General features: G+C 36.1%; 1 protein-coding gene across 2 annotated transcripts in view; it reads left to right on the plus strand.

Annotated features, from left to right (window-relative positions):
- The window catches only part of VPS13B (vacuolar protein sorting 13 homolog B), a 1,028,583-nt gene that overhangs the window by 485,673 nt on the left and 517,944 nt on the right, over nt 1-24,966 (plus strand). For both annotated transcript variants that reach the window (XM_020969175.2, XM_020969189.2), the window contains exon 23: nt 6,405-6,639. In XM_020969175.2, coding sequence (XP_020824834.1) covers nt 6,405-6,639 — 235 coding nt within the window. The remainder of the gene's footprint in view (nt 1-6,404; nt 6,640-24,966) is intronic.

The raw sequence follows: 24,966 nt of genomic DNA on the forward strand, positions 1-24,966 counted from the left end.
TTCCAGGGCAGAAAAGAGTGCTTGTGGTTACTCACAGACCAGAGCATAGGCCAGGAAATTAGTAAACACCTCTTTTTAGATCATACCACCTTGGAAGAACTGAAAATTTACAGGTCCCTAGAAGCATTTCTGAAAACAACTGCACAAAATCTCTGAAGTTTGGGACAGTGTGCCCTCCACCCTGGAAGCAGAGCCCTATTTTAAGAAAGACTGAAAAGTCAAGTAATAGGCTTGGAAAGTGAGCAAACAACAGGAAAAAAAATTCTGACCATCGAAAGTTACTTTGGTGTCAAGGAAGATCAAAACACAACTCAGAAGAAGACAACAAAAGCTCCTACATTCCAAAGCTTCCAAGAAATATATGAATTGATCTCAGGCCGTGGAAGAGCTCAAAAAGGATTTTGAAATATCAACAGAGTTAGAGGAAAAATTGGGAAGAGAAATGAGAGTGATGCAAGAAAATCATGAAAAATTAGTCAACAGCTTGGTAAAGGAGACACAAAAAAATACTGAAGAAAATAACAGCTTAAAAAACAGTTTAGGCCAAATGGTAAAAGAGGTCCAAAAAGTAGAACTGGACAAATTGAAAAGGAGGTAAGAAAGTAATTCCTTAAAAATTAGAATTGAGCAAATGAAAGCTAATGACTATGAGAAATCAAGAAACAATAAAACAAAACCAAAATAGTTTTTAAAAATAGAAGAAAATATGAAATATCTCATTGGAAAAACAACTGACCTGGAAAATAGATCCAGGAGAGATAATTTAAAAATTATTGGACAGTCTGAAAGCCATGATCAAAAAAAGAGCCTAGACCTAATCTTTAAGTAATTTCACAGTGGCCAAACACTAAATATTGGTGATAGAAATTTGAACCCTTGTCCCTCCTGATTCCAAGTCTTACTTTTTTCTTTATATGTCTAATAACTCAATGAATGCTCTTAAGGTTTCGCAAATTCAATGTAACCAACACTCATTAAGGACATGCTTATGGGCCTTGTAGTAGGCACTAAGAATAAAAACACAAATTGAAAAGTAGCCTCTTTACCCAAGGAGTTTATGTTCTGCTGTGCAGATATAATATGTAAACAGGTAAGCATCTGACTCATCATTTAAGGAGGATGGAGTGAGGGGAGAAAGCACTATCAATTACGGGGATCATAATAGGTTTCTTGTAGGAGGTAGCACATGAGCTGAACCTTGAAGGAGACTAGAGATTCTATAAGGCATTTGTAAGGATTCTAGGTGTGGGGCAGCTTCTACAAAAGCTTAAAGAGAATAGATGGAATGCTGAGTTTGGGGCAAAGCAAGTAGATCGATTTGACTACAGGTATTACATGTGAAATAGACTAATAAAACTAGAAAGATAGCTTGGAATTAGTTAGTGAAGGTCTATAAATGCTACCCTGAGAAGTTTGTATTTTATACAGGAGGCAATAGTGAGCCATTGAATTTTCCCAAATAGGGGAATGATTTGTTAGACCTGATGCTTTAGGAAGACTATTTGACATCTGGGCAGAGGATGAATTAGAGAAGAATATAGGTTATAAATTCTGAGTATAGCTGTTGCAGTCCAAGTGAAAATTGATGAGGGCTTCAGCTAGAGTAGAGACCATATTATGGCAAGAAGAGGATGAATGTGAAAAGTGTTGTAGAGGCAGAATGAACAAGACTTGGCACTCATGTAAGGGAGAATGAAGAGTTAAGAATGTCTCCATTGCAGTGTCCTTGACAGAAATAGAGAAGCTTGGAAGAGGGTTAGGTTTAGACAGAGAAAATAATGAATTCTGTTTTGTACATGTTGAGTTTAAGATGTTGGTGGGACGTCTAGTTGGAGATGTCCAAAAGGCATTTGTTGACACAGGATTATGTCTCAGGAGGGTTGGATAGTTATATTTTGGAGATATCTTCTAAGTTATGATAGTTGAGCTCATGGAAGCTCTTGAGATCATTGAGAGAGAGGGTCTAGAGAGAGCCCTGGGGAACATCCATGCATAGAAGGTGGAACATGCATCATGATCCAGCAAATGATATTGAGAAATAAAAGGATAAGCAAGAGAGAGCAATATCACAAAAAACCCAGAGGAGCAATTATATCCTGGAGATAGAGGGTACCTAGTTAACAATATCAGAGCCATCACGAAATCAAGGAAATGCTTTTCCCAAAACAACAAGGTGAGATAGAGGATACATGTATAATTAATTGCCATTAAGTTCAAATTCCCTTTCTATGCCATACACGCACTTCCACCTCCTGCTTCTCCTCTTCCTCACCTGTCTTCTCCACTTCCTGTTCGGTGTCTCTCATGGACTCAGAGCTGTGCCATGTTATTATCTGCAGTTTCCTGAATGCTGAATCACTCCATGGCAATCGGACTTCAGTTTGTCTTCAGTTTTCCCAGTTGGAACAAGTGGAGTCAGCTGCTTCTATTTTCTCCTTTCCCTATCACCTTTTCAGTTTCCTAAATAGAGGTTTCCTGAGGGGGCAACACACACTCTTTGGGAATCCTCATTCAAATGCCTGAAACACTGCCTCTGCTTGAGGTACCCAAACGATTCCCCATCGACATACTTATTGACTTGGATTCCTTCCTTCAGGAAAAAGAAATATTGATCTTTCATCCTTCGTACACAAACTTGTTTCTATGTTTTGTCACTAACACCCAAGAACTGCCTTGCAGGCATGCCTACTTCACCAGTTATCAGCTTCAAGAAAGCTCCCTGATGCTCGTATAGCCCTCAAAGTAATTCACTACGACTTCCATCTGTGAAACTTCTTTACCTCCTGCACAAATCTGCCACCTCTTCAAAGTCTATTGTGTTGAAGATGTGGATGGTTTGAATTAGAAGAAAATGTCAGCAAGATATTACTTTATTTTTCATTCTACCTAGCTCTGAATGAGGGGTGGGGATGGGGTAAAAGGTTTGGTACAGTATAGGGGGAGGGAGAATAATGAAGTGAGACTTAACTTTTAGATTGTACATAAATTAGTAAGAACTCAGAGTAAATTCAGTCCGTTTAATTCACTTTTAAAAATTGGATGACAAAATAATTCTTATTTCATTGGTTCATCATAAATAGATGATACTTCACATGTGTAGCCCTTGACATAATAAGAATCAAAATAGGAGGTGATTCTATTTCAAGAATTTGTAATAATTCCTTCTCTTTAACACATGAATGTGTTCAATATTGGCAAAAGAACACGTTGCTACCAAAACTGAAATAAGATCCTTGAAACAGAAAGGATGTTGCCATGGAAAAATGAAGTAACACTCAGTGCAGCTGTGATGCATTAATGAATAGGATATTTTTTTAAAAGATCATTTGTGTTTGGTGTGGCTCAGAGGGTCCCAACCAGATGGTTTCCATGAACAGGATCTGACCCCCGGCTTGAGGACTTCTTACTGGCAGATTACTTCATTTTCTTTCCCTTGGATTGTCAGATCCTTACATTAATGCAAGATTTACTGCTGTAGATTTATATTCAGTTACATAAATCACTCAACATTTTACATTAAACCACAATTTTAGACATACAGTTTAGCAGTTATTTAAAAAGTGTAAAAAGATTTATATGATAGCTTTAATATAGGTTATTAATGTAACCTAATAATGACTTTGAACTATTTGGATTATGTATATAGAGATTCTTAGCCCATCAATAAAGGGACCTATTGCTTTTTTAAATCTATTCAGTTGTCATTTATACTTGCTATTTCCTATACATTCATGTAATTCATTCCAGTGAACTAAGTATTTCTTTCTTAGGCAATTGATTTTTAAAATATACTGTATATTATTTCTGAAATTCTAGCAGGGATAGGAATAGGGACTAGAATTGTTATTTCACTGATATAGGGAATTTCTGATTAAGGAAACTGTGGCTGCCAAGGAAGGTTGCCTAAGAGCATATTGGCTATATGACCCTGGGTTAGTTACTTGTCTGGGATCATACGGCCAATATGTATCAGAGTCAGGATTTGAACCCAGGTCTTCTTACCTTCAAGGGTAGCTCTTTATCCATAATACTGCTCAGGGTCTTACCTATATCATCTTATATTTAATAACTACTCAACTGGTTAGATTTTTTTTTTTACTGTTCTTTAGCCTTCTCGACTGAGATTAAGCTAATTAGAGAAGGTACATAAATTAGCTTCTATGTAATATATGCATAAAGTTCTTTGCATGTCTTAAATCACTATATAAACATTAGCTATTATATTTCATCTGTTGTAGTTCTAAAACTGTATGATATCTCTTTTAAACTATGGATTCTGCATGTTTTACACAGTTTGAGTAGATATAGTAGTTTATTCTCAAACTGATGAAATTTGAATATCATAGATGTGATTATAGTGTATTTTATACAACTTTGATTCTGACATATGCCTTTAATCAGCAAAGACCTATAGGTCTTTTATGTGTTTTAGTAATTCAGGTTGCTATGATTTCGTTCCTGGGGCTGATCCTTCCACCATTCTAGGTTGTACCCCTCTATTACCTAGCAAATGGCCTTTGAGAGTTGCTGTGCTTAAAAAATTCATGGCTTTGCAGCCTTGGAGCTGATTTGAGTTTAGTCAGAGTGGTCCTTGAACAATGGACTTGTATGTAATCTGTCACTGATTTTGTCCTTTGAACCCTTTAAACTAAGTAGAGATCTACCTTTACTTGCAGAAACTTCAAGAACCCAGGGTCATCTATACATTGCTGTGAGGTATCATCTATATATGTGGAGTTTACTTAATGTGTGTGTGTATATATTTAAATAAGTTTTTTTGATAAGAGTGGTAACTTTGTCAGCATCATCATCATTATTATTATTGGTCTTTAGTGCCAACTATTATTGATTGAGAAAATGCTCTTTGTGTACATTTTAAAATCTGTATAATTTTAACCATGTTTAAAAATCTAAATGTAACACATCTGTAAGAAGACAGAGTCATTTCTTTTCCAGTATAAATAAAATACATTCTGGGATTTTGGATCAATAAACCACTTATCAGATACATAATTAATTTCATCTTCTAACTCAAATGGTGCTGGAATAAGAAACAAGCCCAGACTTCATGTAACAATGTATTTATTTTTGCAGAATTCTACTTAGATTTTTCTTCAGTGAATTCATGTCAGTTTGTCTAAGCAAAACTGCTCAGAAATGTTAAAGTAAAGATGAATATCTATGCTTTATTTGCCAGGCTGGCAAATTATTTATGGTATCAAGGAATTCCAACCCTATTACATATCATTATTGCTCTCATGAGGGAATATATTTGCCCCAAGGGGAGGAGTATCCCTGTATTTTGTGTTTAGTTATCTTTCAGAAAATATGGTCCCATTACTGATATGAATTCCCAGAATATTTGAGGATTTATCAGGCATTGTTGAGTTATAAAGCAGCAAACCAATTTTGTTTTTATCACATCCTTAAATAACATCATATGTCCAAAACATTTAGAAGAAACTAACAAACATATTTTGTATTTTCTTAACAAAGCATTCAAGTGTGCAAGCTGTTGAGGCTATTTGATATCCAGGTGCAGAGTATTACTTGCAAGAGCCAACTAAGACTAACAGACATTAGTCTACATTGCCTCCGAATTAAGAAGTCATGATGAGTTCAGTCCTTGGTTTGGGCTTAGTCAGCCTTGCTTAAGGTCACCAAGGGTCTGGCAAAATTATCAGAAATTTTCCATAGACTTAGTAACTGTATTGTGTAAATGAGGGAGGGGAAAAATTTCACATGAATTCATATCATAGTTCCCAACATGAAGGGTGACAAAAGACATAGTTTTTTATTCATTTATTGCTTCATTCACTGCTATTTGTATATACATGGACAAAAATGCCCACACAAATGTATATAATATCTGGTTTATAGTGAGCATGTCAATATGTAACTAAAGGATTTACTCATTTCAGACTGGCTAGAGTTTGAGCTTGGACCTTTTCCCCTTTTATTTTAGTCTGTAAACTACAAAGGAAAGGAAGAATTCACATCGAAATAAATCTTTTCAGAAAGTAACAGCATATAAAATGCTAGTCATCTCTAAGGCCTTAGCTGGTGCTAACAAAAGCTAATGAACTGCAAAAGAAGGAGGATTTTCTCACCTTTTTTGCCAGCACATTTTCTAACTCAATCATGTTTCTTGGAAAGAGTTGTGGAAAGGCAGATATATTTTCAGCTTATGTGGCTATGCCCTTTTGATCAAGTTTATAGACAGAAACAGCACCTTTTCACATAGTATTTTTTTTTAACCCAGTAAATGTGACTTATAAAGACTTAAGATTTCTTTGGTAGTGTTGCATTGTTTATTCTAGTAAAGGTATCATAAGTCCATTTTTTAAAAAATTTAGTCTGAGTCCTAATCTCTGAAACATTTTTATTTCCTTTTGTTTTTCCAGCTTGAAGTACAATCCTGTTGTGTATTCATTCCAAATGACAGCCTGCCTTCCCCAAGTACAATTGTATCTGGTGATATCCCTGGAACAGTAAGAAGTTGGTACCATGGACAAACCAGCATGCCAGGAACCCTTGTTCTGTGTTTACCCCAGATAAAGATTATTAGTGCTGGACACAAGTACATGGAACCTTTGCAAGAGATCCCATTTGTTATCTTGCGACCTATTCTTGAAGAAGGTAAACTTATTAAAAATCTTCCTGTGGTCATTATATTTTATACTTTTTTCTTTCATATATACATGGCTATATGTAAATCAGGTTTCAGACTGCAAGATTTTTACTGCTCAAAAAGAAAGGTAAGTGAGCTAAGACTATGGTATATAATATTTATGTGTACATATATCCACATACATATAAGAACATACATGATGACTGACTGAAAAAATGTGTTTGATTCAGCACTATAGTACTTGAAGTTTTTTTTGGGGGGGGAAGGCAAGCTTTGTGAAGAGTTGTTTTTTTTTACTTCATAAATTTGAATTAAGAAGGATGATTAGCTGTTTAAGAGATAACATTTATAAAAACACTTTGCAAGCATTAAAGCACTATTGCATAAATGTCGTTACTGTTATTATCTCTTAAAAAGCTGAGGCATCTGACTTTTGGTTAGCTATGTTGTCTCCACACTTCAGTATTTCATAATTCAATATCAATGTCTATATAAAACACAATTTATCCCTGCATAGCTTAATTTTTTCTTTTTATTTTAGGGTGATTGTACTTTGATGATTATTTCATTTAATCCCTCCTCTAAAACTAACAATTCTTATTTTTACACAAATTCATATCTTTCTCAACTTGACATATTTAATTTCATTCTGTATGAGAAGCTGGAAAGGTTTAGAGTCAAATCACAAAGTAAATAGTTGTTGACTTGTATTTTAACAACAGGCTCAACTTTTTAAAAATGGTAGGCAGGTCAACCCCTTGTTTATATTACTATTCTGTAAGTGTGAGAATTTTTGTGTTTCTCAAGTTTATATCATAATATTGCTCTTGGGAGGTAGACCACATTCTTTGTAGTCTGTTACTCGTAACTTTCCCTACCTGTTTTCCTTACCCGTTTTTTAGAAATTTGGATGATGGTCTTGGAAAGTTCTCTTAAGTGCTACTAAAGATGACATTTTCTTTTCTCTAAGTTAATATAGAGATACATGGTAATAAATGCAATTGTTATAGAACCTTGTTGTAAGGAATCTGAGGTGTGATCCAGGCATACTTCCATCCCATGTAGAAATTTCTTCAACTGTCTTCACATCTCTATCTTCTGTATAAGAATTACCAGTGACATAGGGTTGACTATTGATCAAAGCAATTTTCCCCCTCATTTCCTGTGTCAGTCCATGACTTCAGCCTCACCTAGAACTTGCTTTTGTACTTCTCTAATCCAGTTATCATGATATGCTGAACCTTTGCCAGCATCATGATGCCCACACCAAAGATCATGCCCTGTATATTTTAGCCCTTTCATTTCTAGAACCTGGACATTGTTGTCCTGACTTGTGCCTGCCTCTCCTGAACCTTTCAGGAAAACTCCAACCTTACTTCATTTTCTTCCCCTTTCTTGAGCCATCTTCTCACATCCTTGCCAGCTGTCTTGCCAAAACAGCTGCAATCCTTTTCCCCCTTCCCCTTCTCCAGTTCTCGAATAAAGAGCTGGATCAAATCAACTCTGCCATTGCTCTGGTTTGGACTGTATCACTGTATCAGTTTGCTCTCCTGTTACCACAGTTCCCTATTACTGTTCTGTAACTTTCAGGTCCCATCCCTAGCCATAACTCTTCTACTTGAATTGACCTCCCAGTTGAATATAAATTCGTTGTCTTTGCTTTTGTGTTTGTATTTCAAGCATAGTGCTTAACTAACTCTTAATAATTGTTTATAGTTTCATTCATTCATTCATCCATCATTCATTCCCCAAAACATAACTGAGTGGGTTGGACCTTACATTTTCTTAGTTTTAACCTCCTATCTTTATCCTTCGTATTAGCTATCATCTGATCTCGGGCCCCTGCCCTTGTGGTCTCATTCAGCAGAGTCAGTATTATATAACATTAATATAAGGGCAGACATAAGTGTCCTTAGAAAATGAGGCTTATTTCAGGTCTCTACATGCCAAACTGTGGCATTATGAAGGAAAATTCAAGTAACTCTGAGGAAGGAAGGTATGATGAACTCCCCTTCCCATTTAAAAACTACTCCTAAATGTGTCAGCCACTGGTATGAGGAAAAAGGCATTGGTGAGTTCAGTCATCCAATACCACTAACCCTGGGCGTGGGCTACCTGTTCTATCATGGTAACAGGATTGGAAGGGGCTGTAAATATCAGCTTTGTTGAGCTCTTGATAACCTACTGTAAGATTCTAAATACCATATTTGCCTTCTTCCTTGGACATACAAGATATCATAAAGGGAGTTAGCATAACAAAATACTCCAATCTTCTTTATCTCCCCCAAAATGGAAATTATATTATTTATTATGAACTTCACATGATAGTTTAGACAAGTTAAGACTTGGCTCTATACACAGTAACTACCATAAAAGTTACTGTTAGTGTACACATAGATTCTGACACCCAATAATTCATAATATCCATTCCTATGAGAAATTTGCTCTGATCAACCGCTAGAATTGTGACCCAAATAGGGTGTCTTCCACCTACCTTTGACCTGAGCAGAGACACTCCTTTCAGTGGACTTATCTCCTTCTTTCCTTCTTTTCAACACCTTGTTTCAGTAGTCACACCTAGAGCTCTTCCTTGGAAGAGGTTATCATTATCCTCTACTTACCCTCATATATTGTTATGCATGATAACTCATCCTATCATTCCCAGATTCTGTTTCTGAGGGCAGCCATTTTTGCCTAAACTGTTTTGATTTCTTGCTTGAATTTCACAAATGAATTTCATGAATTAGATTTTCCCAGTGCATGATGTATCTTCCTTTCATCCCCTAAGCTTCTGTTTGCTTGAACATTTCCTGCTCACATTTCAACAAGTGAGTTTCATGAATTAATCTTTCCACGCCTGTGAGATCACAAAGCTATGGAGACCTATAGCTAGAGCTTAACACTACTCAGGTGGAGCCCTACCCAGAAGGTGGGACCTAGTTGCCTGTAAGGCAAGCTAGTCATGGGGGTAGAGGAGAGAGTGTGTGGGAGATGGCATGAATCCAGTTTACCCGAACTGTCTCTTAAGAATTTGACCTCCTTCCTTACTTATACTATTAGAGAACCAGTTACAGAGGGAATTCATCTTTATGGGGCCAACTATGCAGAACTCCTCCCCTTAGCCACTTAGAAAGAAACAAAGACAGTTCCCATCTGGGGCTTCTCACTGATTTAACTGGCTTTGCAAAAGCAAACCTTCTATGAGCTCCTCAACTCGGCGAACTCTGTAGCAAGCTAAAGATCAAGATTGCTACCCATTAGACCATATCCTCACTAACCATTATTTTAATGACTCATTTAGTTGCTATTTTACACTTCTCATGTAACCTCTTGAGTTCCATAGTAGTAAAAACCTTCCTATCCTCTGGAAATTTAGGCAATGTAAAATCAAAGATATCAATTAAAACTATTGTTGAAAAGAAATAAATCATCTTATAATAAAATCAAAAATACTGTAATTCTTAGTTGCTAATTTGGAAAACTATTTCTTTGCATTTGCCCCTGAAATAGCATTGTTGGGACATAAGGGCATTCCTGGATGGCAGTGGGAATTAGGTCAAACCCCCAGACCTCCAGTTTTAGAGGAAGAGCTTTTTATATCCCTGGTCCTTGGGACCAACCAAGTCCTAAGGATGGCCTCCTTGATTCCTTAAAGGGAAACAAATTCAAGCCTATGTAAAGTAAACATTTTTCCTGCAACACCATTCCTCTGTCATCCATATTTTGATTAAGTATTTTGATTAAGTGCTTGTTTTCATGAAAACAATTAAGTGTATAATTTATTTGGACACAGTATACTTCCTAACAAATATACAAAATATATCCTGGTTAAGTGTATTCCTCACAAAATAGTTTATTAGTTGTGAACTGAAATAAGGAATATCAATAAGTAAATCAGTAAACAAGCTCCTGCGATCTGACAGTCACAATGCTAAGTGCTAGGGATACCAAAAAAAAGCAAAAGACAGCCCCTGCCATCAAGGAGCTTACAGTCTAATGGAAGAGACAACATGTAAAGAAATGTACACAAAGCAAACTATATACAGGATAAATAGGAAATAATTAACAGAAGGAAAGCACTGGAATTAAGAGGGATTGGGGAAGGGTTCCTATAGAAAGTAGGATTTTACTTGGGATTTAAAGGAAGCTGGGGAGTTCAGTAGTTGGAGCATTCTGGAGATGGGGGACAGTGAAAAAAAATGCCCAGAGCCAATAGATGGAGTACCTTGTTTGTGGAATAGCCAGGAGACCAGTGTCACTAAATGGAAGAGTATGTGTTATGGAGTAAAGGTATAAGAAGACTGGAAAGGTAGGAGGGTGCTAGGTTATGAAGGCCTTTGAATACCAAACAGAGCATTTTATATTTGATACTAGAGATAATAGTGAGCATCTGTAGTTTATTGAGTAGGGTGGTAACATGATGGGACCTTCATTTCTGAAAATCACTACAGTGGCTAAATGACGGACTGTAGTAGGAAGAAACTTGAGGCAGACAGACACACCAGCAGTTTATTGCAATAATCCAGGCATAAGATGATGAGGACCTGCACCAAAGGGTAGCAGTAACAGAGGAGAAGAGAAAGATATATATTCAAGGGTGTTGCTAAAGTAAAATCGACAGGTCTTGGTAGCAGCTTGGATATGGGCGCGAAGGGTGAGAAATAGTGAGAAATCTAGGAGAAACCCTGCAGTTTCAGGGTGAGAGTGAGATGTCCAGGAGAAATCTGAGCCTGAGGGACTGGGAGGATGGTGTTATCCCACTGAAGTGATAGGGAAGGTGGAAGTACAGTGGGGAGAGGATTTAGGAGAAAAGATAATGACTTCTGTTTTGGACATATTGAGTTTGAAATGTCTTTAGGACATTCGGTTTGAGATGTCTGAAAGGCAGCTGAAAATGCAAGTTTGGAGCTTAGCAGAGAGAATAGGTCAGGAAAAGTAAATTTGAGATTCATCAGCATGGAGATAATAATCAAATCCATGGGAGCTGATAAGGTCATCAAGTGAAGTAGTGTAGAAGGAGACAAGTTAGCTCAGGACAGAACTTTGATACATCTCCATGCTGACTTTATTTTCATTTTTGTTGTTTTTGTATTATATTGTACTTTTGGGTCTTTTTTTTTTCACTCAGTATCACTTAATACACATCTTCCCTCATTTCTCTGAATTCTTCAATTCATTATTATTATAGTACAACAATATAATTTTTTTCTCTCAGTGTTTCCAGTAAATGGCCATTTCTTTTTTTTCTCTTCCTTATGCAGAAGTGTTTTCATTTTCTCAATTTCTTAAGAATAACCAGGTAACAGTCTGGTTAATACCTTTTTGGCAAATTATGGATATTTGTCCATGTGCCAGAATATCTTTGTAAAATATAATTTGTAGCTGTCTCATGCTTTCTGGTTTGTTCTCAAATCTTCATAACCTGTTCACTTCAGACTAGAGTGGACACTACTCTAGATACCATACTGCTGTGTGCATTAGCAATTTAATTTAACGAACATTTATTGAAAGCCATTTATGTACAATATTCCATTGTATGGAGAAATATAAATATATGAATACGAACAAGGTAGAAGCCCTGTTTTGAAATAGCTAGCTGTCTAGTTAAGGAGATGAGATAAATAAACTAATAAATATAACAACATGTAAAATGTACCAAATGCCTTTAGAGAGCAGCAAGCAAAATGCTTTTGCATTACAGAGGAAAGAAGGGGAAGCTGTATAAAAGAATACTTTGTGACAGAGGTAGTATTTGATCTTTATCTGGAATGATGTGTTGGAATGTGACAGGCAGAAATGAGAGGTAAGGACATTCCAGGCAAAGGAAACAGGCAGCTTGAACAAAGCCAAGGAAGTTTGAAAGTACATCTTAAAATTATATAATGATGAATGACTTATCTTGGAGCACAAGATGAAGAGAATGTGAAAGATCATATATTACGAGATACTGAACTAGGATAGCAAGAGTGGAAATGGGTGGAAGAGAAGAGTTGAAAAGGTATTTTCATGGTAGATTCAACTCATGAGATATCAGGAATAGACTGATAGAATAATTTTTAAAAATCTGTAGTTTTAAGTCTGAGTGAGTGGGTAGTTGTTGCTGCAATTAGTAATTTAAAGGAAGTTAGAGACTGCAGGTTTGGATAGCAGTATTGAGTTTAGTTTGAGGTATGTTGAGTTTGACATGTAGGCAGGACAACTAGGTGAATATGACTGGCATGCAGTTGTTTATATATCTGTTAAGTAGGACATAAGGGCTATCTGCCCTTCCCGGTTTTTTTTTTTAATTTTAAAATCTTTAATTTTTATTCCTCTTGACCTTCTGTCAACTCCCACTTCTAGTCTTTCTTACATGACAAATTACTGTTAAATTCCCATCTTATTTTTCCAGTATATCATAAAATATATAACAATTACAGTGGTCTCCATTTTTAAAGCTTAGATATTCTCCAAATTAGTCTAGAAGCCAGTTAGCCAAGAACAATTAAGTTTATTTTGAGCTGTTATTCAGCAGCACAAACCAGATGGAGAGGAATAGAATCAGATTTAAACTTCCAAACTCCGTTCATCAGACTCCCTAGGAGGATATAAAGTGGCAACATAACCAACCAGTGAAACATAATATAGAAATAGTTACTGACCCAAATTTTTGCTCTCACTAGTCAACCGTACTCTGAGGAAAAGAGACCTTTTCAAGAGATTTAAATCTTCAGTTGGAATGGAAATGCCAGATATGGTAACTTCTAATTATGAAATTTATTTTTCTATATTGTTTTCAAGGGAATTTATAAAGAACTTCTGCCCATCTACCAGTAAAAGCTTATGCAAAAAAGAAATCACTTAAGTATGTGATAGTAGCTTATTTTGTACATGTCTACATATAACTTGTATATAATTAGCACTTAGTGCATTTTTAGTAGCATTTTAATATATTCTTGTATCTTAAACTCTTAGTAAATATAAAGCCAGGTAAACTAGAGTGCATATTTTCTAGATGGTTGAAATGAATTTTACTCCCTTTAATTTTAGATTTGTCTTGCATTTTCAAAACAACACAACAACTTAAGATTGTGTGTGATGATACTGTACATCCTGGAGTCTGCCTTTTTTGATTATTGTTATTCCTGAAAGATAGATGATAAAGTTGAACTCAGATCATAGTCTTAATAATTTAAGATGTGGCTATGGTTATTTGAGATAATAGCACATTCTGTATGTAAATTGTACCTTGAATGCTAGTTTTCCTTTGACCATAAGCACTGAACCTGGAGTTAGGAGACCTGAGTTGTAGTGCTGACTACTGCTACCATTAATTGTAAGACCTGAAACAAGGCACAGGGGCCTCATTTTCCTTTTGGTGGAGTTGAATTAGATCAATCTGATTTGTCCCTTTTCAGCTCACATGTTCTTTCTGTAGTTTTATATCACAAGCATGCCTTATTAAAAGAACTACTTTTGGGCTCTCTCTTACTGGAGGCAAAAGTTCTTGAGAGTTGCACTTCTTAGAGGTCAATACAAGTTTTTTTTCATAGAAATTATGACCATTTTGGTCTCACCTCAAATGTTCTTTTTCAAACATTTTTAAGTGAGAGCAAGGAGAGGGAGGCTATTGATAGGGAATCTTTTTTTAAAATTAATTTTCATTTATATTTTCTTTTTTCTTTCATCATCATAGGATCTCATGTATCTCTCTTCTTTCACTTCCCTGAGAGCCACCTCATATGACAAATATTATTTTTTAGAGAGGAGAAAAATAAAAGTCACAACAACTAATTGATTGAAAAAGTCCAAAAACTGTGCAATGTATAACACTTGTGGACCTGCCACCTCCACGAAGAGAGAGTTGGTTGGGAATGTCTTCTCATATCTGTTCATTTGAGTCCCACTTGATCTTTATAATTTTGTTAAATTTACTTTTGATTTTTTTGGGTGTGTTATTCCATATATGTTTTTGTAGTTTCTGTGTACGATTTTTTTTTTTTTGGCTTTTCTAAGAAACTTCAGTATGTATCAGTTCATATAGATCTTTCCATGTTTCTTTATATTCAACACATATCATTTCTTACAGTACAGTAATATTCCATTACATTTATGTACAATTTATTTAGCCATTTCCCCCAGTCAGTGGGTATCTACTTCGTTTTCAGTTAACTATCATAAAAGTGCTTGCTATAAATATTTTGGAGTATATGGGGACTTTCTTTTTATTAATTGTCTCCTTGAGGCATAAGCCTAATAATGGAGTTTCTGGTTCAAAGGGTGTAGACGTTTTAGTCACTTTATTTACATAATTCCAAATAGTTTTCCAAAATAGTTGTACATTTCACAGCTCCACCAACAATGTGTTAATGTGCCTGTCTTGCTTTTTTTGGTAATTTTTGTCAGTTGGCAGGAGGTTATAAATACTTTGCAGTTCTTCTTTTGTGAACTATTTTTCATATCCTTTGACCATTTATCTATTGATTATTTATGTTTACCTTTGTATGTTTCTCTTTACTCCTGTGTTTGAACTTCAGAATTTCTATGAAGCTCTCTATGAAGCTTCTAGTTTGGTTAGCTTGCTTTATGTGCTTGCACTCAAGTCATTGATAATAATTTTGACCTATATGTGTGCAAGGACAAAATCCAATAACACTATCATAGAGATTTCTTTGAAACTGCTATCAAAAAAGTTACTTGTGATTTGTTAATCAACAAATCTGATGGCCTTTTCTTATTCCTTATTCTTCTTGGCCCCTCTACTGACGTTCACTTTTTCTTCCTGGATCCTTTCTTTTCCCTGGATTTTCCTGACTCTACTTCCCTGGCTTTCCTACTCTCTGTCTAATTGCTCCTTCTATGTCTCCTTTGCTGGCTTATCATATATCTCATTTTGTAACTGTAAGTGTTCCCCTAAGTTTTGTGCTGGATCCTCTTCTGTTTACTTTCTCTCAGTGATCTCATCAATTCCTGTGTGTTGAATTATCTCTATGAAGATGATGCACATATCTGTATGGTCAACCCTAGTCTCTCTTGTATTTCAATGTGTTGAAAACATAACTTATTGTCTTTACCCCCAAACTTCCCTTTATTCCAGACTTCCATATTTGTGTCAAATGTACCATCATTATACCACTCCCCCAGGTTCCTAACTTTGGTATTTTTCTTTATGCCTCATTCTCCTTCACATACCCAGTCACATGCCAAATCTTGCCATTTCTAACTCTACAAAATCTGATCCCTTCTATCTATTCACATAGTCACCACCTAAGTTCAGTTGCTTATCTAGATTATTGCAGCAGCCTTCTAATTGGGCTCCTTGCCTCAAGGCTTTCACCACTGTAGTCCATCCTTCACACTGATGCCAAAGAATTTACCTCAAGATCTGACTGTGGCTCCTTATCCCCTCTTAGAAAAAATGTAAACTCTTTTATTTAGCTTTCACAACTTGGGTCCATCCTATCTTTCTAGCCCTATATCCAGTGATCTAGCTAAACTGATGATCTCTCTATTCCCTATATAAAGCACTGTGTCTTCTATCTCAGTGCCTTTTCGCTGGACATTCCTCCATCCCTAGAATGTACTATCTTCACCTCTTCCTCATAGGATCTCTCTTTTTCTTCAAGATGCTGCCCAAGCACTACCTTCTGCTTGAAATCTTTGCTGATTCCTCCAAGTATTAATGCCGTTTCCCCTAACAACTTTGCATTTTTGCATATCCTCTTTGTATTTATTTCCGTATGCTTAAATGTGTGCATGTTGTCTTCCTTGATGGAATATAAGCCTTCCTTGAGAGTTGCTATTATTTTGTTCTTTATATTTTTATTCCTAGTGTCTAGCAGAGTGCCTTTTGTATAGTAGGTTCTTAATAATTCCTTATTGATTGATTCTTTTTCAGTTCATTAATAAGTACTCTTTGATTTTCATATTTTGGTTGCCTCTTACTCAGCCCAACTTCATTATCTACCAACACACATCTCTCCATCTCAGCAACAAGTGTATCATGAGGGTCTTTATCAAAAGTCTTGCCAAACTTCATTTAGATCTATTGAATTCCCTTTTTCAGTATAAGTAGCCAATAAAAATATAATCTACCCTAATCAGGCATTGTTTGTTTTTGTTGAATTTATGTTGACTTGTAGCAATCATTTCTGCTCCTTATAATGTATTCTAGATTTGTGTCAGGAACCAAAATGAAATACACAGAACTCTATTTTGAAAACTGAATCTATTCTTCTCCTTTTTGAAAACTGGGATACTATTTCCCCATCTCCACTTCATCAAGATCTTTTCCACCCTGCATAATTTTCCAATTTTTCGAAGGTTACCAAAAGTGATTCAACAGTCCTACTTAAAATTCCTTTATTACCTTAATACGTACTTCATCTGCCCCTCCTGGTTTCCGTCCATTGAGAATATGTACCATCCTCACTTATTTGGAGTATCAGTTCTCCATTAACCATTTTTGTCTTGTGCTGAAGAGCTTTATTTGAAGAGAAAGAAAAAGTAAAATAGAAGCTAAGTAGTTCTGCCTTCTCTTTATCCTACATTTAAAAAAACATGAAGACGCTTTGAAAACCATAACATGAATATAATTAGTCTGTTACATATTTGGTAACAATATCGGAAAAATCCTGTATTGCCAAGACCATAATAATGTGAGAAATTTCTCAAGTAGCTGCCTTCTTTCTACAGTGAATGATATTACAAATATGATCACATACAAAGAATGTAAAGTTACTTTTCTAAGCATATACAATCCTTAGATACCTAGAATTCAAAATGAGCTTATTGATGTATTTCATCTGATTTTAGTTGCTTTTGTGAGAGAAGTGATCTCTAATGTATGCATAGTCATTTTAGATAAAGGGGTTTTGTCCAAATCAGTGTAGTGATTTACACTAAAAAGCAGTTTCACTGGGGTCACTGATATAATTTCCTAACAACTAGCTAACTTCTCTAGGCAGATGGGTTGCTTGTTACATTAGGCCTAGTGAAAGGTTTATTTTTTCTTCTTGAAAGAGTTGCATGCATCTTTAATAAAATATTTTGACAGTAATGGAGTATTGAGATCATTCATAAATTAAAATTTTGCTATTATTGGATCTAGTAAGCTTTTATAAAAACTGATGGGAAAATTGTTCATCAGCTGTGAAAAACATGAGAGATACTTTTCCATGTAATTCTGGTTCACCTAAGAAGTTTACATATTGTTCCGTTTTGGGTTGTTTTTATATCATATTTTGATCACACTTTCCACTTGTTCTGAAGGATGGTGGTGTACTGTTGCTATGATTTTATTTCCACTGTAAAATTACCATCCTTTACTTTAATCCTTAAATCATGCATGTAAGCTAGTTGGGAGCAAGGAGCATAGAAGAGGAAACACCCCAGATGAGAAAATCTTAGTAACTTCTTAAAAAATTAAATTTCTTGGAAGGCCATGTTTGTTTAGTATGAAAAAAAAGGCTTACTTCTGCATTGCAAAAATATAATTAATAAAATTGACAAAGAAACATCTTTTCACTATTATATTAAGTCAGGATGAAAGAACTCGTAAGATGGTCTAATACTTATTATGTATGATCAGATTTGTACAATTTTAGAGCTGAAAAGATTTTAGATGTCATCTACTTGAACTCATTCATTTTAACAAATGAGAATACTGAGATCCAGAGAATTTAAGGGAGTTACTTAAATCACTATAAAAGTAGATGATTAGTGGGAGATTCTACACTAGCACCTAGGTTTCCTCGTTCAGAGTCCTGTGTATTTCCTGTTGTGCCATGTTGCAGTTACTTAGGTATGTTATCAAGCTTTAATGGTAAAGAAAATGGGGGGAAAATCACAGTGCTTATTTTTTCCACTCTAGCCTATTTATTTATTGTTAATCGTGTTCTTCACTCACATGATCACCATACTAATTTGGGCCTTCATTTACTGCTGCCTGGTGTACTGCAATATTCTCCTAATTGGGTTCTCTGCTTCCAGCCTCTGAATCTCTGAAGTTTCTGGTCTGTTCATGTAACTCTTCTGATTTATATTATTAGTGACTTGCTGTTGCATCTGAGCTAAAGAATAAACCCATAATACTTATGGCCTTCTGTGTAACAATCTGATGAAAGTCTAACTTTCCAGCCTTTCCACACTTAGATTAGCTTTCTTGCTGTTCCTCACCCACAGCATTCTTCATCATGACTATGTGCTTTTACCAAGACTTCCCCCTAAGTTTGGAATGTATTCCTCTGTACCTCTGCCCCTTGGATTCCCTAATTCCTTCAGAACTCAGTTCAAGGGCCATCCCCTACATGAGAGCTTTTCTGATCCCCCAGTTGGTAATGCTTCCCTCCATCCAATTACCTTGTATTTATTTTGTATGTATTGGTAGGTGTACATGTCTCCTCCTACAACCACCCACTAAGAGGTTCCTCAAGGGTTGCAACAATGACAATTTCCATTTTTTCTTTTATCTCACCAGCATCCAACAGAGTCCCATACCCACAGTAGCCTTTAAAACATACTTGTTAGACTTCTGCTTCTGGGAGCCAAGATAGCAGAGTAAGAAGTAAGTTCCTCTTGCCCTCCCTTATTAACCTCTAAAAGCCCAGAAAATATCACCCCAGGAAAAAACCTAGAACAGCTGAACTGGAGGAAAGACAGGGTGCAGACGTTCAGTAGCCCAGGTAGCTTGAGGGATCAAGGGGAAAGGCCCCTCTTGCCCTGGGGAAAGAGAGCAGTACAGAATGCGAGGTGTCCCAGCAAGCTAGTGTAAAGCCCCACGTCAGCATACCAGGAGGAGATCCTGAAACCCAGGTGGTAGAGCAGGCAAACACCAATACCCAGACCCCCGAGTGCCTCATTGAAGGTGGGGGAACTGGTGGAAACCAGCTCAGAAAACCACCAGGTGCCTCAGCATCCTACAGCAACTAGCTCTTCCAGTGCCTCAGCAAAACTAAGGGAAGCAGCACTTCAAGGGGCCCCAGGTGGATAAACATCCTGCAACATCCATCTGAAAGGAGCTGAAGAAAGCAAAAGGAAGGAAAGGCCCAGGTGAACAGGAAATCTCCAGGGGTCACACACTACCCAATCCTAACCCTAGAGTTTCAATGTTGCTGTTTCCAGCCCAACACCAGGTAAGCTGCCAGAATCCTACAGCCTCCAACTGCCAACATTGGAGTCCCAGGCACACGAAGCCAGTGACCAGGACCTAGGCTCCCAACACAAGAAGCTTTGGTCAGTGCCCTCTGCTCCCCAGCAGCAGAAGAGCCCAATCTCTTTAAAGGCCAGGAAATAAGCAAACACCACGAGCAAAAAGAAATGTACAATAGATTCGTATTATCAGAACAGTGGAGATCAAGGCAAAAATTCTGAAGAGGACAACAATGTCAACAAACCCACATCTGGAATTCAGAAGGGAATATGAACTGATCTGAAGCCCAAAAAGCCTTCTTAGAAGAGCTCAAGAAGGATTTTAAAAGTCAAATGAGAGAGGTAGAAGAAAAAAATGAGAAAAGAAATGAGAGATATGCAAGAGAAAGTCAGTAGCTTGGAAAAGGAAGGACAAAAATTAACTGTAGAAAACAAGTCCTTAAAAAATACAGTTGGCCAACTGGAAAAAAAGTACACTGAAGAAAACAAGTCCCTAAAAAATGCAATTGGCCAAATGGTGAAGGAGTTACAAAATCAAATAGAAAAAAAACAATTTGTTAAAAATTAGAATTGGGCAAATGGAAGCTAATGACTCTATGAGAGAGCAAGAATGAAAGAGAAACAGAAGAATGAAAAAATAGATGAAAACATAAAATACCTCATTGGTAAAACAACTGGCCTGGAAAATTGATCCAGGAGAGACAATTTAAAAATTACTGGTCTACCTGAAAATCACAGTGAAAAAAATAGCCTGGACAGGATCTTTCAGGAAATCATAAAGGAAGACTGCCCTGAGGTCCTAGAACCTGAGGGTAAAATAGCCATAGAAAGAACCCACTGATCACATCCTGAAGGAGATCCCAAATTGAAAATGCCAAGGAATATGGTAGCCAAATCCCAAAATTAACAGGTCAAAGAGAAAATACTGCAAGTAGCTAGAAAGAAACAATTTAAATATATGGAGCCACAGTCAGGATTACACAGGACCTTGCAGCTTCTATATTGAAAGACCGTAGGGTGTGGAATATGATATTCCTTAAGGCAAAGGAGCTTGAATTACAAGCGAGGATCAACTACCCAGCTAAAATGAGCATGATCTTTCAGGGGAGGAGATCAATATTCAATGAAATAGGGAACTTCTATACCTTCCTGATAAAAAGACCAGAGCTCAACAGAAAATTTGGTCTTCAAATACGAGACTCAACAGAGACATGAAAAGGTAAATGAGACAGAAAGGAACAACGTGTTATTAATGGGGGCAAACTGTTTACATCTCTACAAGGGAAGATGACACTTGTAACTCTTGAGAACTGTATTGTTTTGATGTAATGATAAAAAAAAATCTAATCAAGTGGGTTAAATGGATCCAAGTAAATGGATTAATCTGATCTAACTAAGAAAATGTATTGAGAGAAAAGGAAAAGAGGAGGCAGACAAGGGTAAATTACATCACAGGAAAAGGCACAAAAACCTATTATAGCAGAGGGAAAGAAGGGAGGGAGATGAGCATTGTTTGAACCTTACTCTCATAAGATTTGGCTGAAGAAGGGAATAAATATTCAGTTAGGTATAGAAATCTGACTTTCCCAGGAGGCAGCAGGAGGGAAAAGGGGAAGGAAAACGTAGGGGAAATATAAGGGAGGGAAAAAGTAGTAAGGGTAAAGGGGAAAAAAGGGAAGGGGCTAATAGAAGGGAGGCGAGACTGAGGGAAGTGGTGGTCAAGAGCAAACCACTAGTGAGGAGGGAAAAAGAGAAAGGAGAAAGAAAAGCATAAAAGGGGGAAAAAGATTGGAGAGAAAGACACAGGAATCATAACTGTGAATGTGAGTAGGATGAACTCTTCCATAAAATGGAAGAGGATAGCAGAATGGATTAAAAACCATAATCCTACACTATGTTGTTTACAGGAAACACATTTGAAACGGAGCAACACACAAAGGGTAAAGGTAAAAGGTTGGAACAGAATATGTTATGCTTCAGCTGAAGTAAAGAAAAAGCAGGGGTAGCAATCCTGATCTCAGACAGAGCAAAAGCAAAAATAGATCTTATCTAAAGAGATACGGAAGGAACCCTGCCTCCTGCTAAAAGGCATCATAGACAATGAAGTAATGTCATTACTAAACATATATACGCCAAATGGTATAGCATCCAGATTCTTAGAGGAGAAGTTCAGGGAGTTACAGGAAGAAATAGACATATTTCTATTAAATAGATAAAATTATGCTGGGGGGGAGCTCAACCTCCCTCTTTCTGAACTAGATAAATCTATCCACAAAATGAACAAGAAAGAAGTTAGGGAGATGAATAGAATATTAGAAAAGTTGGGTATGGTAGACCTCTGGAGAAAATTGAATGGGGATAGAAAGGAATATACTTTTTTCTTTGCAGTACATGGCACGTACACAAAAATTGACCATGTACTAGAGCATAAAAACCTCACAATCCAGTGCAGAAAGGCAGAAATATTAAATGCATCCTTTTCATATCATGATGCAACAAAAATTATATGTAATAAAGGGCCATGGAAAGGTAGACTGAAAAATAATTGGAAACTAAATAATCTAATCCTAAAAAATGATTAGGTCAAACAACAAATCATAGAAATGATCAATAACTTCATTCAAGAGAATGACAATAATGAGACAACATAGCAAAATTTGTGGGATGCAGCGAAAGCAGTTCTTAGGGGAAGTTTTATATTCCTAAATGCTTACATGAATAAAATAGAGGAGATTGATGAATTGGGCATACAACTAAAAAAAACTAGAAAAAGAACAAATTAAAAATCCTCAATTAAACCACCAGATTAGAAATATTGAAAACCAAAGGAAAAATTAATAAATTTGAAATTAAGAAAACTATTGAACTAATAAATACAACTAAGAGCTGGTTTTATTAAAAAAAACCAATAAAATAGATAAACCTTTGGTTAATTTAATTTGAAAAAAAGAAGAAAACCAAATTACCAGTATCAAAAATGAAAAGGGTGAATCCACCACCAAGGAAGAGGAAATTAAAGCAATAAGTAGGAACTATTTTGCCCAACTCTAGGCCAGTATATTTGACAATCGTAGTGAAATGGATAAATATTTACAAAAATATAAATTGCCCAGATTAGGATAAGAGGAAGTAAAATACTTGAATAATCCCGTCTCAGAAAAAGAAATTGAGGAGGCAGCTAGGTTGTGTAATGGATTAAGCACCGGCCTTGGAGTCAGGAGGACCTGAGTTCAAATGTGGCCTCAGACACTTGACACTAGCTGTGTGATCCTGGGCAGGTCACTTAAACCCACTGGCTAGCCAAAACAAAGAAAAAGAAATTGAACAAGCCATTGATGAACTCCCTAGGAAAAAATCTCTAGGGCCAGGTGGATTTACAAGTGAATTCTATCAAACATTTAAAGAACAATTAATTCCAATACTATGTAGACTATTTGGGAAAATAGGTGAAGAAGGGGACCTACGAAATTCTTTTTTTATGGTGTTGATACCTAACCAGGAAGAGTCAAAACAGAAAGAAAATTATAGACCAATTTCCCTAATGAATGTAGATGCAGAAATTTTAAATAAAATATTAGCAAATAGATTACAGCAGCTTATCACTATAATACACTAATAAACTATAATGCACTATGATCATGTAGGATTTATATGAGGAATGCAGGGCTGTTTCAATATTAGGAAAAGTATCAGCGCAATTGATCATAGCAACACCAAAACTAACAGAAACCACGTGATCATCTCAATAGATGCAGAAAAGGCTTTTGACAAAATGCAACACCCATTCCTACTGAAAACACTAGAGAGCATAGGTATAAGTGGAGTCTTCCTTAAAATAATAAATAGCATCTACCTAAAACCTTCAGCAAGCATCATATGTAATGGGGACAAGCTAGAAGCATTTCCAGTAAGATTGGGGGTGAAACAAGGATGTCCATTATCACCACTGTGTTGTTCAATATCATACTGGAAACGTTAACTTTAGCAATAAAAAAAGAAAAAGAAATTGAAGGTATTAGAATAGGCAAAGGAGAAACAAAGCTATCACTCCTTGCAAATGATATGATGATATACTTAGAGAATCCTAGAGAATCAAGTAAAAAACTACTTGAAATAATAAACAACTTTAGCAAAGTTGCAGGCTGTAAAACAAACCCACATAAATCATTGGCGTTTCTATATATTACCAAGAAAGCCCAACAGCAAGAAATAGAAGGAGAAATTCCATTTAAAGTTACTGTAGATGTTATGAAATATTTAGGAGTCTACCTACTGAAACAAACTCAGAAACTATACACTCAGGAACACAATTACAAAATACTTTTCACACAAATAAAGTCACATCTCAATAATTGGAAAAACATCAGTTGCTCAAGGGTAGGCCAAGCTAATATAATAAAAATGACAGTTCTTCCTAAGGTAATTTACTTATTCAGTGCCATACCAATCAAACTACCAAAAATTATTTTATAGAATTAGAAAAAATAATAACAAGATTCATTTGGAATAACTAAAGATCCAGAATATCAAGGGAACTAGTGAAAAGAAATGCAGGGGAAGGTGGCCTAGCCATTCCAGATCTTCAATTGTATTATAAAGCAGCAATCATCAAAATTGCTTGGTAGTGGCTGAGAAGTAGAATGGTGGATCAATGGAATAGGTTAAGTGTGCAAGACACAATAGTCAATGACTATAGTAATCTATTATTTGATAAACCCAGAGACCCCAGATTCTTGGGTAAGAACTCACTCTTTGACAAAAACTGCTGGGAAAACTGGAAAAGAGTATGGCAGAAACTGGGCACGGATGAAAATATCATACCATATACCAAAATAAAGTCAAAATGGGTTCGTGATTTAGATATGAAGACTGATACTGTAAACACACTGGAGAGCAAGGAATAGTTTACCTATCAGATTTATGGAGAATAGAACAATTCATAACCAAACAGGAGGTAGAGAACATTATGTAATACATACATATTAGTATATTGGTATATTATTCACCAATATATTATTCGTATATTAGTCACAGTTGGGAAAGAAGAAACAGATCAAAAGGGAAAAAACACAATAAAGAATAAATTAAGTGAAAAAAAAAAATGCTTCAGTCTGCATTCAGAGTCCATTAGCTCTTTATCTTGATGTGGATAGCATTTTCCTTCATGCATCCTTTGAATTTGTCTTGGATCATTGTGTTGCTGAGAA

Source organism: Phascolarctos cinereus, unplaced genomic scaffold (assembly GCF_003287225.1).
Source record: "Phascolarctos cinereus isolate Bilbo 61053 unplaced genomic scaffold, phaCin_HiC Scaffold_4;HRSCAF=312, whole genome shotgun sequence".
NCBI classification, from domain to species: Eukaryota; Metazoa; Chordata; class Mammalia; order Diprotodontia; family Phascolarctidae; genus Phascolarctos; species Phascolarctos cinereus.